The sequence below is a fragment of the Agrilus planipennis genome, unplaced genomic scaffold, assembly GCF_000699045.2.
Source record: "Agrilus planipennis isolate EAB-ADULT unplaced genomic scaffold, Apla_2.0 scaffold101, whole genome shotgun sequence".
Classification (NCBI taxonomy): Eukaryota; Metazoa; Arthropoda; class Insecta; order Coleoptera; family Buprestidae; genus Agrilus; species Agrilus planipennis.
In genome coordinates, this window is record NW_020438899.1 from 213942 (window position 1) to 233864 (window position 19923).

Below are 19923 nucleotides of genomic sequence, written 5' to 3' on the forward strand. Positions count from 1 at the left end.
AAAAAAAAAAAAACAGAATAAAATATTAATTTGATTCGTTCTTCTTCATTCTACCTTCAATTTCGTACATTGTGTTTGAGATTTTCTTTTTGATGACGAATGAACCAAGTCTTGTTTCATTGATTTGCATTGACATTTTCATCGTAGTAAATCTTGTTTTGCTCGTTGATTTTCTTGGATCGTTCAAAAGCCAATATTTTGTTTTCTTCCCAATTAGTTTCGCCATTTGTTTCCAAAGTTTCAGGTAGAATAGCATTGTCTTTACCTGTCATCAGGTACTTTGGTGAGAACCCAGCCGAGCTGTGGACTGTATTGTTGTACTCCTCCACGCATTCCTTTGCGATGGACGGCCAGGATTTTTCTCTGTTCTCGTACATTTTGCAACGAATCCTGTTCACTAAGGTTTGATTTGATCTTTCATTGAGATCGTTGGAAAACGCCCACAAAAACTAGTTAGATTCCAAATTTAAAAACCTTCATTTCAATGTGATAAAATCACTAAAAAAGCCACTTTTGCATTAAACAATCAATATACAAGCAATGACAATTTTTGATGATTTTTTGGGATTTGTGCAATAACCAATTGACAAAATTGATCGTACCGAGACTGAATTGAAGGTTTTTAATTTCTCTACAATTTTTATCTGAAATTTTTCTTTCTAAAAGGCATATCTTGCCTTCTAGATCTAAAAACCTGGTTTTTGGCAACTTTGAACTTTCCCCATTTGTTAACGCACACTTTTTCGAAGTTAAAAAATATACAGGGATGCTTAACTTTTCCCCACCTACAACAAGGAACAACTCCCGTCCGGTAACAAATTTATGTCGGGAAAATTCTCTACCGAGTGGACTATATACGTATCATATACATGAATGTGATCATCAAGGCATGTATTTAACATCTTACAAACGTTGTAAAGATGTAATTAATTGGCAGATATTGGTAGGTAACAGCGTGTTACCATTGTTGTTTGCTTATAGTGCGTTCTATGTATTTAAAAGTTGTTTCCTGTCAAATTCGCAAACACTTAACTGTTAATGATTATTTAATTGAGTATGCACTACGTGTATCAAGAGACTTTCAGTTTTTATTTTCCTACATAAAATAAAAAAAATTAGGCATAACAGATTTTACTGTTACTTACATCGGTTATCACTGAGTGTTTTGTTGAAGTTGAATCATCATCATCATAAGGTCGTCAGTCCTAAGACTGGTTGGACACGTACCTCCACTCTTTCCTATCCTGAGCTAAACTTCGTATTTCCCTAAAACTAGAACAGCCCACATCCTTAACTATTTGCGAACAGTAATCTAATCTAGGTCTACCTCTACCCCTTCTAACTCCTGTTTCTGCCTCTAATATGTCTCTGACTAGACCTTCGTGCCTAAGAAGACTTCCATAGAGTCCTCTGTTCTCCTATTCTTTCCAATACCTCTGAAGTTAAATAAACAAAGAGAAACACTAGCACCTAATATTTGACAAAGCTATGATCCAAAGAAAATAGACTATTAAATAGAGTTCATATTTACTTTGATTTTTGTTAGTTTTCATTTATACGTTTTATTTTCCTAAATTTACTATTTTATAAAAAACTGATTATTGAAAAACTTAATGCGTGTTTTGACAAAAATACGTAGGTAGAAAAATGAAAGATGGTAATTTACATAAATAGAAAAAGCAGGAGTGAGCACTTACTGTGTGAAAGTCGGTAAATAGAATAATAAGTAAAACAATTTCCTTAATTTCCAACAATTATTTACAATGCAAAATGAAACAGTTACAATTTGAACGGTGAATACCAGATGAAATCTGCAGATGCTTGATTAAAACCCATACTCAACTAGTAAAAATGGCACCAATGTAAAAATCAACTAATTTTTTATTGCAATTAATAATTTGCACATTTATAATGAATAGATTTTTTGTTTGGACTTCATATTCATTTATAGACTTTTACTTCATTTAATTACTTATTTAAACGGATTTCCTCAAAAAATATTAAAGAAACGTAAGTACAGCAAGTAGTAGTAAGTACAAAGTAATATGGGTGAATGAGAATTTAATGCATTACCTGTTACAAATGTAATATATAAAACAAATGGATTACTTCCTGTATCAGATTGGGCAGATGAAACTCTTGCATAAAATACTATACTGGAATTTCAGTCATTAATTTTACTTGTCCATAAGAAAAATTTCGGGCATTAGTTATCAGCTCGCGACACGTCATCAATTCACAAAAAAATGGTCAACATTAATTACGGTAAAGTAAGAGACTTGATATTTCAAGGAAGTATTTGTCATTAGATTTATTCATCTTATATATTAACTTGCTTCTGGCAGAATTTTTAATATAATTTGCTTGCACTTAATTGACAAAACGAACATTTCTAAAATACTTAACGGAACATGTACGTACCTATTGATGGAGATGGCTCTACGAGTGGGGTAGTTCTTACGAATATTTATATATATATAGACATCACTTATTCGAAATATGTGTTTAGTTTATTGAACAATACAGAACAATTGCTATTGATAACGTATGTTTGTTAATTTGTGTTATATTTTAATCAGTTATTTACCACGAAATTGACAAAATGTTATTGTTAATCTTTGCAGTAAGTAATTTAAATGCTTTAGTTTGATAACTTATATATTTCTGATTATTTTTTTATATTTGTAATATTTTATTTATTATTATTTACGAACGTACAACAAAATTACAATTTTTTCAAAAATCTATATGTACCTAATTACGTATTTTTTAATGTTAATGCTATTCTACTATTCAATACAGACGAATTGAGAAGCGAGTAGAGGGATGGATATTTTAGTACATGAAATAATTAGCAGGAGTATAATATTGGGGCAAAGTCAGGGTGTGATAGATTGGAAAGCTCATGAGTAGGCTGGGGGTACTAAATTTGAATAAAAGAATACAATTGAATAACTTACTTAGGTTTACGTAATAGCTATAGTAAGTAAAGGCAACACAAACCAAGTGTCCTCTTTTTAGTTACTACACTGCGAAAAATATTAAAATTTGCGTCACGCCCACCTCACCAACATATTACTCTACTCGTAGGTTTTCTGTGGAGCTACCACCCGTGAGCGTTATCCAAAATACTATACCGTAGCCAAATTATAAAATTACATCTTTTGAAAAATACGATGTGTTGTAACGAAATTTTTACAAATACCTTCAACCATCTTTTCATACAAATAATAAAATAAGTAATGCAAGCCCAATAAATGTTATATGCCTTTAAATATTGTTACGCTTTGTTCAAAAGATTTTGAAAATTCGGTTGGTTTAGCTTTTAGAGAGCCAGATAGTATTTTCAGATACATGTGGTCAAATAAACGTATTCCACACGCTTACCAAATTATGCATTTTTCCTTATCCGTATACACTTTCTCTTTTATTTTATTACAGGTATACTACGTAACTATGCAAATATTTCCATGCGCAGCACAATTAGATGAGTCTAAAGCAGAAATACTAAAACAGGATTTTGAAAGTGATGGTACTGGTATCTACAATTTTTAGTAAGTTTATTCAAGTCTATTTCTATTTACTATTACCGTTAAAATCAATCATAAAAATTAAAAATGTATTATTTATATTATTCAGAATTAAAATACCAAATTATAAACAAATAATTATTGATATGAAATTACAAAACTAGAAAATTTCTCAAATAGATAAAACAAAAATGTCAATAGGTCTCGCAACTATCTTCAAAGCATAGCCCTCATGTCATTTTGCACATTTGCTCCTTTCGTCTATTTTTAAATAAAAGTGAGGATCATTACAAGCTTGTTTGAAGTATTTGATTCAAGTTTCATTAGGAAATTCATTATCAATAAAAGAAAAAAATTTGCCGAGATTTGTCATGTGAAAGGTGTACAAGAGAAAATAAGTTAACAAAGAAATAAATTTGTCCGTCGTTATTTAAATAGAAAATATCGGTTTTCTCAATACAAGAAAGCATAAACATGTTTAATAGCAAATCAACAGAAACATGATTCAGAATTTTTTACATTTCGTTATTTTAATTCTCTGAATAGCCCTATCTGCTTAGATTCTGCCCGAAGCTATGGTGTATTTCTACCAAACAGAAACTGGAGACTAAAAACAAAAACATTACGAATGTGCTCTTACGTTTCAATAACTCACTTTTTATCTGAGGAAGCTTTGTCAGTCATAATTTCGTCTCTTGGTTCAATTAACTCAAAAAGCCTGAAGAAGTTAAAACAAAACGATCAAATATGTAACCTCCAAAACTACTCAAAATAAAACATATGTATCCGGAAGGAGTGATTCCCAAAAACTACTTGAGTACAAAAGAGCACATTGTTTGACCGTCGATGATCTTTTGCAATATATTATAACCCAACAATTATTTATTATTTTCAAAACAGTTGGGGATAGTATGTTTAAAAACTACACGCGAAATAATATTTTTATAAAGAACTTTCAGTTTCTATAAAAAACATTCAGAATACAGAAAAATATTTTTATTACTGCTATAAAATGCAAAATTATTTTTATATGTCTGCACACACTTAATGCAACACTTATGGGCCTCGGTGAGAAGAAATAAACTACTACGCGATTAATATAGTAAACTGTGCTGTCAAAACCATTCGCGCGTCTAAACATAACAGTATGATCTTCTTGCCCGAATGTGGCTTGCAGGAAGCAACTCTGGCCGAATGATATGAATGCATGGATTGAACGCTACTAGTCTGCCCTTTTTGCGGCGGATGTGGTATTTTCTATATTAAAATCATTAGGTTACGGCAAGGAAGAAAACACAGTGTTGTCGTTATGCATTTCCTTATATTTGTATGTTTTGCTTATTAACAGTCTAATTTTATCTTTCTTAAAAATATCAATTATTTTGATTCACTTGCTTAAGCAATCACAGAAATAAAGTATCTATAGTGGTCTTAGACAAAGCAAATTATATCAATCAATCTGTCTTTTGAGTAACGCAGTAAACCTTGACCAATCAGATGACGTTATTTTGGAGATGGAAATTTATTTAACCAACGGTAACGGTACTTACTAGTTCTATAACGCTAAGACGTTAAGTACCGATAATTATAGACTTTACTTAAAAAATGTGAGCGAATAAGTAAGCTATAGGCAAAATTATTTTAGTTTTTGAAGAGATCGATTTAAAAATAAGTACTTAAATATGATTTTTTTTAGTTACCAAACAAGTAATGGCATAGAAAGAAATGAAGAGGCAACATACACAAATGCGAACGGTCGTGGGGACCATTATGTTTTGACGGGATTCTTTTCCTACAGAGGACCTGATGGAGTGGATTACAAAGTAAAATATACCGCCGATAAAGACGGATTTCATCCTGAAGGAGACCATTTTACAGTTCCGCCATACACTCCCTGGAATATTGAATACAATGAAAATGGTGAAGAAATTTATTCAGCCGACTTTTCAAATGAAGGGAAAATAGCTCGATTACCGAAAAAACTTAAGGAAGACACACCCGAAAAAGCCTACTTGCCAGCGGCTGAAAATAGGAGAAAGCGACTGATATGAGATATACTTTTAAGGATTTTTAAGTTAGAAAGTAAATGTAATTTAATTAATAAAGAAGAAATGTTGACGTAGTGCTTTAGTACAAGTATTTTTTCCTTCTCCCATCTTTACCCACAATCAGTTTCCAAGCATGTACCACCTCTGAAATTTTAAAACCGTTTATGCTACGACTGCGAATAAAGTTCAATCCGTTTCCATTATTTTACAAGTTTTATTTTACACTTTTGACATTATTGCAATAATTTATGCTTTTTGTGTAATAAGCTTTGTATAAATACCATTTTTTGTATTTATTTACCTTCCTTGTGTAATTTTAGTTACTTCCATTTTGTTGTAGGTAATACATATATTTAATTTTACGGATCTAGTTCTATTTTCCATTTCTCACTTCACTTTCTAACTTTTACTTCTTTTCTACCTTTCTTTACACTAACTTATGTAAGCGACCATATTTCACCTTGGAACAGACGTTCCGCTAAAGCTGTCACATGAGCAGCGGTTGTCATGAATGGTTACAAACCCATGGGCACTGCAGGCAGATTCGAGACAGAATGTAGTCTACATTGTATATATGATAAGCGAGAATGCTGTTTTTGGTAAAATTAGATATAATATGTAGAAACTAACCATAAAAGTTATACGAAACACTGTTTAGTTTATAGCGCAAGGGATAACCTGTTACCGTGAAGCTTTAATCTCTAGTTGTATACAGTACACATATATATCTTTTTTAAAATATAAATTATTCCACATTTGTTTACTTATTATTTAACTTAATCAATCCACCTCAATATAAAAATACGTAAATTACAATATACACATTATAAAACAACATTAAATAAGATTTGGTATCCTATCCTTCTAATTAATATTACAACATTACTAATTTTATCTGACATAAAGACCCATACCCCTCTTATTTTATTACATTTACTAATATCCTTCCTTTTCTTTATGTTAGAATTACATATTTGTACTACGCAGAACCAGTCCCATATATGTNCACTATAAATTGTTCCTTCTAAGACTGATAACGACAAAAACTATTTATTTACACTAATTATTAAAGAACTTAAAAACACTATTAAATTATTACTAAACTTAGGTTAAGAATTATTCTATTTATTTACACTACTGTTGATATATCACTATTCACTGAACTATTTATGTCACTGCTATCACTGTCAATTTATTTCTGGATTCACTTTTGCAACGGTCAATTTATTTCTACTACATTCGGCGATCGTCCCTTCCTTTAAATACTCTTTCGTATACTTTTGGGAACCTTCTGGAAACAGTCGGCGAATCGATAAGACGTTCACGCACACTCGTGCTCGCTATAAAACTTCCTATCTGTATTAGTAAGACTCTTAGTTATATACACACGTACCTAGGTACGTATTAAAAATAAAATTCGATATAGTTCTTTGTCAACCAGAGAACTGAAAGGTACTAAGAATAGACCATTCAGAACTTTCGTAAATAGTGTTTCCTATAGGTTATGGGCCCAGTGTACATATTAAAGTTAAAGCAAAACAATGGAAAATAAACTTAATAAAAGAAATATTCAGCCATTTAATGGTGAAAAGTATAGGGTGTAAATGTATATGATGTGCTTGAAATAATAGACAATGACGTGCCGGCCGTACAAACAGAAGAGTGGAAAATGAATGACTTAGTTGCAAGAAATGTGATTGTGGAATACTTAAATGACTCATTTTTGCGTTTTGCAAAAGACAAAAAAACGCGAGTAATCTTTACAAAATTGGACAATATTTATGAACGCCGCAGTTTAGCCACGCAATTGGCTTTTCGAAAACACTTGTTAACTTTAAAATTACAAGGGGATGTTATACTTTTCCAACATTTCACCCGTTATGACTCAATAATTGAGGATTTGGTGGCAGCAGAAGCAGTTTTAGGCGAAATGGACAAAGTTTCTCATCTACTGCTGACTCTCCCAAGTTCGTATGATGGAATTATCACTGCTTTAGAAACATTGGGTGCAGATAATTTAAATTTGACATTTGTAAAGACTCACTTACTCGACCATGAAGTAAAACTACAATTTAAAGGTAGGGGAGCGGGGGACACGTTGTTACAGGGGTAAGAAGTTACACGCGTTTTTTACCGGGATTTTAAACTCTTTGATGGACATAATTGGACTCATTCGTTTTCTTATAACATCGTGCATTAGATAAAAACAATCAGTGACCCTCCAAGCGCTGAGCTGCTAGGTTGTATGCGTGTGCCCCGATTTCAACCAAGTAAGTAAAAAAATCCTTTACGAAATTTTTGATTCCTGATGACTATAATTTTTATTTTGTCAAAATTTTTAACCTTGAACGTTCATAATATATCTACCTTTAATTTACAATATTGTTACATGTAACAACTTACCCCAAAAATCCAGAAACAGATTGTACCATGACTTCGCAGAACATCTCCAATTTGACACTAGACCTGGAAAATCCAGAATTGTTAGATTCTGCACCTCAACTGAACATAAGCACCACTGAAATCATACAGGCAATAGAAACAGTAACAAATCCAATGCCTGACACTACTAAAAATATTCCTGTTTAACCTTGTCCAAATCCCGTTAGTTCGCAAGATACAGAATGTTTGACTACATCACTGACTCCAGATTTGGCAAGTTTTCAAAAAGGAAATGAAATAGAATTATCGATACCAGGTCCATCTGATATACAAAGTAAATTTGAAAATTTTTCACCTTCAAAAATAAGACCCTTTCCTAAAGCAGCAGCTCGAAAACAATCTACCAACAGTCGTCGTAAACGCAAATCCACTGTGTTAACCGACACAACTGAAAAAGACTCATTAAAAAAAGAGTATGAAGAAAAACTGGCAAAGACCAAAAAAACGTGTGACAAAACTAAAGGAAAAGGCAAAGGTAAATGAAAAGGAAAAGGTAAAGGAAAGTCCTCGAAAATGAGCGAAGAAGGAAAAGAAAAGGTGAAGAAAAAAATTTTGGTTTCCGATTCAGATTCTGATACTGATGAATGGTTTTGTTTAGTGTGTAGCGAAAGTTATAGCACCTCGATAAAAGAAGATTGGGTAGAATGTTTAGAATGCAAAATGTGGGCCCATGTCAAATGTGTAACGGGAAATGTTCGCTCATTCATTTGCATTAATTGCGATTCTGATGAAGACTGATTTAATATTTGTATGTGATATTGTTACCTACCTCTATAAAAATTACTATATATCTTTCTATAATATAAGTGCCTTAAAAATGTTAGAATCCAAAGTATTTTAGTTTGCCAAAAGTTTATTAATATAACTAATTAAGAAGTGAAAGTGAATAATTTAATTACTACAAGTTGTTATTTGCAGACTAAGTCTGTGTTTTTATATAAGATTTAAAAATGTTCCTGCCAAAGTGATTTTCTACAAAAAAAAACTTAAATAATTACCATAATAGATATTATAATTACTCATAAATGTTAGAAGACTGTATAGTGATCTCTATTGTTTATATCGTTTTGAAATACTAATAAAAAAATATGTATCACTGACGATTTTGTTTATTTATTTACCGTAACATCGTGCCCCGATGATGTAACAACTAGCCCCAATTCCGGGGTAAGATGTTACAATCTACTTGTTTAGTTAAATTCTCCATTGTGAAAAAATTACATAAATTTTAATAATTTTTCAGTCATATTTTAATAGCTAAATAGACATACTAACATTACAAGTAATCAAATGTATAATTTATTTGATTGCTTTTGTCATATTAACAACTATCTAAAAATTGTAACAACGTGCCCCCCGCTCCCCTACTGAACTTGCAAGCAAATAAACGATATAAACCGTTGAGTGGGAGCAGTGAAAAATTCAAACAGAAAAAAGAAAAAGGTTTTTCAAGAAAAACAACTTTTTACGAAAATTTCCATCAAAAGACAAGAATAAAATGCCCAAAATAACATGCGATCATTGCGGAAGACACAACCATATAAAATCTGATATACTACAAAAGAATGATAGCAGAACAAAAATCAGAAACCCAATCGGTCAATGTTGCAGAAGCAAGTCATTTTGCATTTACGTTGGGAAACAGTGCAAAATCACAAAGAAGGAGATGAAAGCATAAGGTTCCTTTTGGATTCAGAAGCGACAGATCACGTCGTTACCAGAGAAGATGTTTTTACCTTCTGGACCAATTTATCACCACCACTGGGTATTGCTATTGCAAAATCTGGTAAAATCGTAGCTGCAACCAAGAAAGGGACCATTGCAGTCACCACCAACTTAGGGTTCCGAGGCACCTTGGAAAATGTTTTGTACACACCACTCTCGCAGTCAAACTTACTGTCCGTCAAGAAAATACAAGAAACTGGTATGAAGGTAATATTTGATAATGAGGGAGTAAAGGTTCAAGATGATAAGAATAAAATCATCCTGTCGGGTAAGTCAAATTATGGCCTATTTAGTGTAAAATTCATGATACCTACAAACATGGCAAATATAACGAAGTTATCAAAGAGCAGTAGTGATAACAATAATTTTCGTTTGTGGCATGAACGTTTAGGTCATATTAACAATGATAAATTTAAAAAATTAATACAAAATCAATTAGTTGATGACGTTAAAGTTTTGAGTCAAATAACCCCCGCTACTGATCTTTGTGAAACAAGTTTGACTTCTTTTTAATAAAATTAAAAATAAAAGTCATGTTGTTAAGCCCTTATTTATTATTCATTCCGGTGTATGCGGGCCAATTACACCACCAACAATTAAACATCACAACTGTTTTGTTTCCTTTATAGATCAATATACTCACTACACCGTAACATATTTATTAACCTATAAATCAGAAGTCTTGAAAGTATTCCAAGATTTTGTAGGTAAAAATAAAGCCCATTTTAATAAAAAAATAGTAAACCTATATTGTGATAATGGACGTGAGTATTTGTCAAACGATTTTAAAGATTTTTGCTTGCAAAAAGGAATAACGTTCCATTTAACAGTTCCATATCGATGGCGTCACGACTAGGGCTTACAATACCGGGATTCCGGGATCCCGAATACTGGAACCCAGGACGATTTTTGTCCGTTATTAAAAACCGGTATTTATGTAAAAATACCGGTATTTTGGTATTACATTAGTTGATAAAAATTGAATTTATGCACAATATAAATCTAATTTAAAATAATATTAAAAAAAATTAGCAATTACTCATGTTTTGTATAAGTCAACTTTGAACACGAGTGTGGATATTGATGTTGTGGAGCAAAATTATAATGATGACTGTTGTGCCCACCTATGTAGTGGTAACGCGGTAGCTAGAGAGTATGTGTGTAAGGGAGAGAGAGTGCGCAGGTCGTCAGATAGACACAGGGTTAGAGCGGTAGCGCATGGTCACTTTTTACATTGTAGAAGAATTAATAAATGCAATCTTGTTGTTTGATGTAATGCAAGTGCTATTGTTCTTTACAAGTGCCTCCTCCTTACATTCTAACAATTGGCGACGAGGATAAAAAGGCAGTTTATTCATATATTTTTACGTACATACAAACCACGTCCGACTCTAACCTACAAAACACCTACATACACGGCGCCGATCGCGGTAGCGGATACAGTACAGTGCACGAAGTGTAGCTAACGTACAAGCTAGCACGTGTTTTTCAAATTCAAGTTACGACAAAGTATGGTCATTAACTCCTCTTGGGGCCTAGTCATACAGCGCAAGATGTCAGAAATCACATCAAATACACTGCAGATTGAATTTTTCAACAGCGAGGTTATTACATGGACTCGATGGGTGAAGAGATTCGAGGGCGCGTTTACACTAGCTGGCTGGGACCAGGGGCTGAAGGCCAAAGCCCTTTTACACTACTGCAAGTTGTCTAGTAAAATTAAGTGCAGATTCTGTGGAAAACTAGGACATGTTGAAAAGGTGTGTTTCAAGAAAAAAACGAACACTGATGAGGTGAATTATCAGGGAGCGGCTAGTGATTCAGATAGTGACTGCGAGGAGTATTGGCCTCTGTGTGTCCTGGAGGAGCTCAGCCCAAATGCGGATCAAGTTCACTCCGTTGAACACGCTTTGTCCAGAGGGAAAATATACTGCTTGGTGTCGGTCAACAGTGTCAAGGTGAAGTTCGAGATGGATACGGGAGCTGCTGTGACTGTCATGAATGCTGATCAAGCCAAAAGGATCCTGTCTGCATCAAGTGCTCGTGTGAAATTGTATAAGTCTGATTTACACTTAGTATCATATTGCAAAACACCTATTAATGTTCTCGGTTATGTTACTGTTGATGTTGTTTTCAAAAATTCAAAATTTACACTTAATTTGTATGTTACAGATGTACAGCGTGATCCACTCTTGGGTCGAGAATGCAGTTTATCAAATGTGAGGGTGCGGATGTAATTTTCGATTCAGTTTTGGCTATGGAGGAAGCAGCAAATGTAAGTAAGTACAGATATAACAGAAATTGAGGGTTTCAAGGCCAGTCTGACTTTGAGAGAAGGTGCAAAGGGAGTTTTCTTACGTGCCCTTGCCGTTTGCATTAATTAAACCAGTTGAAAATAAGTTGAAAGTTTTAATTAAACAAGGGATACTAGTCACAGTAGACACTTCTATTTGGGCAACCCCTATTGTACCTGTTATGAAGAAAGACGGGTCAGTACGTTTATGTGGCGACTACAGTGTCCGTAAACCCCCAATTAATAATTTGTGAGCATCCGCTACCGACCATTGATGAATTGCTAACCGATTTGTCTAATTGTATCTCGTTCGCGATTTTCGATGTCAAAAACGCGTATTTACAAGCTGGAGTTACGCCCGAAACAGCTGAAATCCTAACACTAAATACGCCACTTGGATTGCTGCAACCTACTCGTTTAATGTTTGGGGTTGCTTCAGCAGCCGCAATTTGGCAACAATTCATGGATTCAAAACTTGAACATCTAAAAGGAGTTAAAGTATTCCAAGATGACATTAGGATAGCAGCTAAATCAATTACAGAACTTTTACAAACCGTAGACAAAGTTTTAAAAATTTTACATGATTGTAATGTCAAAATAAATATTGAAAAGTCTATGTTTTATGCGAAAAGTATTAAGTACTGCGGATATGTGATTGATGGAGATGGAGTTCATAAAGATAAAGCTAAGTTTGATGCAATTGTTAACATGCCTAGGCCGACGAATGTTACAGAGGTCAGAGCCTTTTGTGGCATGATAAATTTTTACAGTAGATTCATCAAAGATGCTAGTACAATTTTACATCCACTCAATCAGTTACTGTGTAATAATAATAAGTTCGAATGGAAAGAACCGCAAGAAGTGGCTTTCCAGCGAGCTAAAGAAGCTTTTGTTAGTAATAAAGTTTTACAGTTTTTTGATCCTTCAGTACCACTGGTGCTTGCCACGGACGCGAGCCCGGTTGGTCTGGGTGCTGTTTTATCTCACCGATACCCAGATAAGATTGAAAAACCGATTCAATTTATTTCTAAAGCACTTAGTGATTTGCAACGTAGATATAGTCAAATTGACAGGGAAGCTCTTGCCATTGTGTGGGCGATTAAGAGATTGTTTAAGTATTTGTACAGTCAAAAATTCATTCTCGTTACTGATAATAGAGCATTAACGCATATTTTTGATTCAAATAAACAATTACCAGTGTATAGTGCATTACGAATGCAGCATTATGCAATTTTTCTTAAGAGCATTTCGATACACCATAGAATTTAGTCAGAACACAATGGCAACGCTGATTGCTTGCCAAGACTCCCTATGGGAGAACCTAAGTCAAATGTTAATGTTATAGATATATTTTATTGTGATGTATTGAGTAACTTACCTGTAAGTGCGACTGAAATTTTAGAAGAAATTAAGAAAGATTGTGAGTTAAAAAAGCTGTATAAAATGTTAAAGTTAGACAGTAGAGTAGATAAGAAAGATACCTGGGGTATTGATGTACATGAGTTTGCGATAGAAAGCGGAATATTAGTGCGAAATCATTGCGTTATTATACCAAAGTCGTTGCGTAAAAAGATACTGAGTGAGTTACACTTTGAAGCAGCTAAGATGAAGGGACTAGCTAGGAGTTACTGCTGGTGGTACGGAATTAACAAAGATATTGAAAATCTAGTTTCTAGTTGCAGTAATTGTCAATCACAATTACCAAATTCAAGTAAAGTTGAACCTCACATATGGGAACCAGCAGTGGCCCCTTTTGAAAGAGTTCATATTGATCATGCAGGGCCGTACATGGGCCATACTTTCTTTTTGTTAATTAATGCATACTCAAAGTGGCCAGAAGTTCACATAGTGAAGAATATGCTTGCGGAGACCACAATTTTAGTCTGTAAAAAAATCTTTTCGGTTTATGGATCACCCCGGATATTTGTCTCGGATAATGCACTAACCTTCGTTTCATCTAGCTTTGAAAAATTTCTGTATGAACATGGCGTTTACCATCGATTATCGGCACCCTATCACCCAGCTACCAATGGCCAGGCAGAGAGGTTCGTCCAGACAGTCAAGAAAGCCCTAGCAAAAATCCCAGCGAAGTCTAACATCCAATATGAATTGCAAGAGATCCTGACGCAGTACAGGCATATGCCGCATGCTCAAACAGGCCTCTCCCCAGCGGAAATTGTTTTCAATCGAAAGATAAGGGGAAGATTGGATCTGCTAAAACAAACACGTGTACCTACAAGGAAGGATTGCAATATCGACAAGGATAGCAGAACTTTTAAAGAGGGGGAGAGAGTGATAGCTCGTGAGTACGTTGGGAAAACTAAATGGAAATTCGGTACAATTAAAAAAAACGACAGGAAAACTACACTATAGAGTGCGCACCGATTGTGGCCAAGATTGGTGCAGACATACAAATCAGCTCAGGAGAACTGGAGTGCAGCTCGCATTGCCGGTGAATGAATTTGACTATTACATTCCTCCAGAGGAGCGCATACAAGTATTGCGTACGTATGAGAACGCGCCTCAAGCGCATGAAGAGCAGCCTGATAATGTAGCAACCTACAGAGCAGCTGAAGCAGCCGAAGCGCAAGACAACATAGCTGAGCTTGTACAGCTAGCCGCACCACCCGCATTGCAGCGCAGAAACCCACTCCGGAGAAGGAGAAGGCCCGAGAAACTGCATGATTATATTGTGGATGTCAGCCTGGATGAGGTCGAGGATCCAGTTGAAGATTTGCATAGTTTTAATATAGATTAAGCAAACTTATCTACGCGGGGGAGTGTTGTGCCCACGTATGTAGTGGTAACGCGGTAGCTAGGGAGTGTGTGTAAGGGAGAGAGAGTGCGCAGGTCGTCAGATAGACACAGGGTTAGAGCGGTAGCGCATGGTCGCTTTTTACATTGTAGAAGGATTAATAAATGCAATCCTGTTGTTTGATGTAATGCAAGTGCTATTGTTCTTTACATGTGCCTCCTCCTTACATTCTAACAATGACGATGTTAATGATGTTGACAATGACGATGATAACAATGACGACGATATCGACGAAAGAAAATGGTAATGGAATTATTATAGAATTAGATGCTAGTATTACTACAAGTAATATAAATATTAGACATACTGGTATATCATCTCTAGTTTCAAAAATTCGGAAAGTAGTGAAAACATTTAAAAATTCACCTTCTAAAAATGTTAAATATTTACAAAAGTACGTGAGAGAACAATTAGGTAAAGAAACAGCGCTAAGATTAGATTGTTAAACAAGAAAGAAAAAAAAAGCGCTTATTGACATTAAAGTCCAAAGAATAATACAACAAAAATATGTACCCTTAATAAATTAACGTAAAAATATATTATTTCTTCTTCATTGCCTAATATTCATCTTAAAAAGCAATGAAAGAGAAAAGGCGTAAGCGACTAATTAAAACTAATATTGGAATAGTATTTTACAGAAATTAGTTAATCTTTCTAGAAGTGTNCGTAAGTGACTAATTAAAACTAATATTGGAATAGTATTTTACAGAAATTAGGTAATCTATCTAGAAGTGTAAACGCGTTTTTTGATGGTAAACATTACCAACAATGAAATTGCGTATTAATATTCAAGTTACTACAGAGTCGTTAACAAAAAATAAAATTAAAAATTGCATGAAGTGTCATAGCAAAATGGTACTTACGCCACCCTAAAATTTAAAACTGAAAAGGCGTAAGCGACAAAAACAAATGTAAGCGTTTTTCCTAGTATCTAAAACTATTTTAAAGTCAAAACTAATTTCGACAGCTTGCTATAACAATAATTAATAAAGAAAAATTGTAATGGAACTTACTTTTTTAAAAATTTTCGACGTCTCGACGATGAGCGTAAGGCTAACCTCTCTGTATGAAAGCGTGGTGTTTAATGCTGTTTAACCTCGATTTTTCTTAAAATGAAGTTGTCGCTTACAAAAATTTTAGCTCAATTTATTGACAAGTGCTGCTAAATAAGTTTGAAGAACACTTTTCGGGGAAGGAAAATATTGCCTATGAAATGTATTAAGTTCTTTACATCTAGACAAGAAGAAGAACAAAGTACTGAAGATTTCATTGTTGAACTTAAAAAGAAAGCAACACGTTGCCAATTAAGGGAACTTGAAGATAGCTTGGTAGTAACAATGATCACCTGTGGGATAAAAAACCAGACGATCAGAGAGAGACTTCTTCAGGAAGACGATCTAAAATTGGACAAGGCAGTTGATCTTTGTCAAGTGATTGAGTCAGCGAAAGCCCAAAGCCAGATCATCAGCCAAGGACAAGGTACAAGTTCATCATCATTGAAATGTGGCATCGACCAACTACAAACAAAACAACATGGTAAATCCCAGGGTAAATTCATCACAAATTGCAATAAGTGTGGTATGTCAAAACATCCTGTAAATAAATGCCCCGCCTTTGGTAAATCATGTAAGTTTTGTCGCAAATTGAATCATTTTGCATCGGTGTGTTTTAAAAATACATGTAATAAGGTAGAGAACAATCAAAATAATCCAGTAACCCAGAAAGACTCTGTTAATGAAGTTCTGAAAAGCAAAGTAAATGCAGATGGTGAGTTTCTCTATGTAGCGAGTATAAATGAAACGGTAGCAAAAATTAATTTAGGAAATCAATGGCGTACAGAATTAAACATTTAGTTTTAAGATTGATACAGGGGCTATGGCAAATGTCTTACATTTTAATGTGTTTAGTTAACTAGGATTATCTAAAAATATAATCAGAAAAACAAACACAATGTTAAATTCTTATACGGATGATAAATTAAAAGTTCTGGGAAAGTGCGAGGTTCCATGCATAAAGGATGGAAATACTTACTTGTTGAATTTTTTCGTCGTTAATTCAAAAACTGAAGCGATTTTAGGGTTAGAGACGAGCATTAATTTAAAATTAATAATAACGGTATTGGTTGTTTTGGTTCAACTTGCCAAATAATAATAGATAAAAATGCAAAACCAGTAGTACACCCCACTAGGAAGGTAGCACTTCCTTTACTAGATTCAGTAAAAGAAAGCCTTACTGAGTTAGAGAAAACCGGTATAATTAAAAAAGTGTTAAGTCCGACAGATTGGGTTAATGCGTTGGTTTTAGTCAAAAAACCAAACGGGAAACTAAGGATATGTTTGGATCCGCAAAATTTAAATAAGATTATTAAAGGGGGATATTATAAAATTCCCACATTATATCAAATTACTTATAAATTAAAGGGGGCAAAAGTGTTTAGTACTTTGGATGCTACACAGGGGTTTTACCAGATACCGCTAGATGAGGAGAGTACCAACTTATGTGCATTCGGTACACCCTTCGGTCGGTATAAATTTCTAAGACTCCCTTATGGAATTAAATCAGCTCCGGAGGCCTTTCAGTCTCGTTTCAAGTCAATCTTTGATGTCGATGAGGTCGACATACATCAACGACATTTTTATTTGGGGGCGTACCAAAGAAGAACATGATGAGAGACTTTTGAAGGTTTTCAGTTTGGCACGTAAGAATAATATAAAATTTAACTTACAGAAATGTAAGTTCGGGCAAAGTAAAATAAAATAATTAGGTCATCTAATAACTACAAATGGCATTAAACCCGATGAAGAGAAAATAAGAGCAATAAAAGAAATGCCTCGTCCCAGGAGTAAAAAAGACGTTCAACGCTTGCTTGGCATACTAACGTATGTAGGTAAATTCATAAAAAACTTTTCGGATAAAACAGTAGTACTTCGTAACCTGAAGAAACAAAACGATTTTGTATGGGGCCCAGAACATGAGACAGCCTTTGAAAAAATTAAGCACGAATTAACAAATCGACCTGTCCTACAATTTTATGACGTAAATTTAGAAACAACAGTTTCGGTTGATGCTTCAAAGACTGGATGCGGTGCAATACTATTGCAAAATAACTTGCCTTGTGCATATGCTTCTAGAGCGTTTACAGAAACACAATGCGACTATGCACAAATTAAAAAGGAACTTTTGGCTATCGTGGTAGGAATGGAAAAATTCCATCAGTTTGTGTTTAGTAGACGAATAACCTTTGAAACTGATCATTTACTTTTAATTAACATTTTCAAAAAACCGCTTAACAAATGCCCTGCTAGGCTACAGCGTATGATGTTATGCTGAAGAGGACCCTAGTTGGTCCTAGAACGACCTGAGGTAGAGGGGTTTTAGTCGGTAGGTCCGAGGACTTCTTCCTCGGGAATCCGACACTACCCAGTCGTACGGACGGCTGGGTGTCTTCTGAAGATTTCCCCTCTTCCACGAAAACATAAAAAAAAAATAGGCTACAGCGTATGATGTTACAATTACAGAAATACGATATTGTCTTGAAATACAAACCTGGTAAGGGGTTAGTAATTCCCGATACATTGTCACGTGCATTCCTACCACATAAAATATAAAATCAATTCGCAATTAAGTAATGATATCTCCGAACATGTATGCATGATAATATCAGAAATTAATATTACTCAAAAAAGGTGGCAAGAATTACGCGTCCACACAAAAAATGATCCAGAATTACAGAAATTGAAACAAGTAATTTTGGAAGGTTGGCCAAACGATAATAGAAATTTAAATAACGTGTTAAAAAAATATATTCAGTATAGAAGTGAGTTAACCGTACTAGACGATATTATCTTTAAAGAGCGAGCAATAGTTGTCCCGAAAAGTTTACAACCGGAAATGCTCGAAAAAATTCATTACAATCACATGAGTTTTCAAAAATGTTTGTCTCTAGCAAAGGAATCGTTATTCTGGCTCACTTTGACTAAAGACGTTAAAAATAAAATTTTAGGTTGCAATTTTAGGTTCGATACTCAAGGTCACAACAACCAGAATCTTTAACTAATCACCACGTTCCAGAACTACCCTGGAACAAGTTAGGCTGTGACCTGATGGAATATAAAGGGAAAAAATACTTGCTTCTAATCGATTATTATTCAAAGTATATTGAAATTGAAAAACTAGAAAACGACACAACTAGTTATAATGTGATTTTGAAATTAAAAAGTATATTCTCTAGACACGGTATACCATTAACATTAATAACAGACGGGGGACCTCAATTTACTTGTAAAGAATTTGCGAAATTCTCGAACGATTGTGAGGATGTAAAAGTTTATTTAGATATTGAAAGTGAAACTAGTGAACGTGATACAGAGACGAGTAAGGACACAGAATCAAGTGGGGACAATTCTGAGGAAACAGATTCTGAAGAGGGTTTTGTGAACAAAGAGAAAAGTACAATTTCGGGTCGAAAAGTGAAACCGCCTCAGAAGCTGGATCTTTAAAAACAAAAAACAAAAAAAAAAGGGGGATGTGAGGTAGGCAACCTAATGACATGGATATATGATGGGGGATGCCTAATTTAAGGGAAGACAGACAATAAACGAGTTGACAGAACCTGAGTTGCTTGATTGAAGAGTTTCAATCAGTTTAAGTAAAAACCTATTGTTGAAATAAAATAATATAAAATAACATGGCGCAGTCATCAGAAATCAACTCGAAGTAATAAGTAACCAAAATTAATAGAATAAATTACAATCGGTGTATGTGCTACGGTCATTAGAAATAATTATAATACGAATCGATACCAATACTAAATGGGGGACAGCCGAGGAATTTCAGTGCTATCGTTCAGAGGGAACGTCGCAGAAAATTGGAAGTTATGGCGAGCACGTTTTGAAAATTATCTAGTGGCGTCTGAGGTAGCCAAAAAAGATGAAAAAACCCAATGTGCGCAGTTATTACATTACATAGGAGATGAGGGATTTCGAGTGTATACCACGTTTAAAATAGAAGAGGCAGAAAAAGATAAATTACAAGTGCTGCTAAACAAGTTTGAAGAACACTTTTTGGGGA

The 19923-nt window shown here is 34.2% G+C and overlaps 1 protein-coding gene and 1 pseudogene across 2 annotated transcripts; both read left to right on the top strand.

Moving 5' to 3' along the window:
- The first annotated feature begins 2556 nt into the window (after positions 1–2556).
- LOC112904059 (flexible cuticle protein 12-like) lies at positions 2557–5608 on the top strand. 2 transcript variants are annotated; one of them, XM_025973257.1, is made up of 3 exons: positions 2557–2623; positions 3442–3554; positions 5227–5608. In XM_025973257.1, the coding sequence occupies exons 1-3, from the start codon at positions 2603–2605 to the stop codon at positions 5579–5581; spliced, it is 489 nt and encodes a 162-aa protein (XP_025829042.1). In that variant the 5' UTR covers positions 2557–2602; the 3' UTR covers positions 5582–5608. The 2 variants fall into 2 exon arrangements, with proteins under 2 accessions (XP_025829042.1, XP_025829041.1); XM_025973256.1 differs by lacking the exon at positions 2557–2623 and having other exon boundaries at positions 3383–3554.
- A 9421-nt stretch (positions 5609–15029) lies between these two features.
- LOC112904063 overlaps positions 15030–19923 on the top strand; it is a 5982-nt pseudogene continuing 1088 nt past the window's right edge.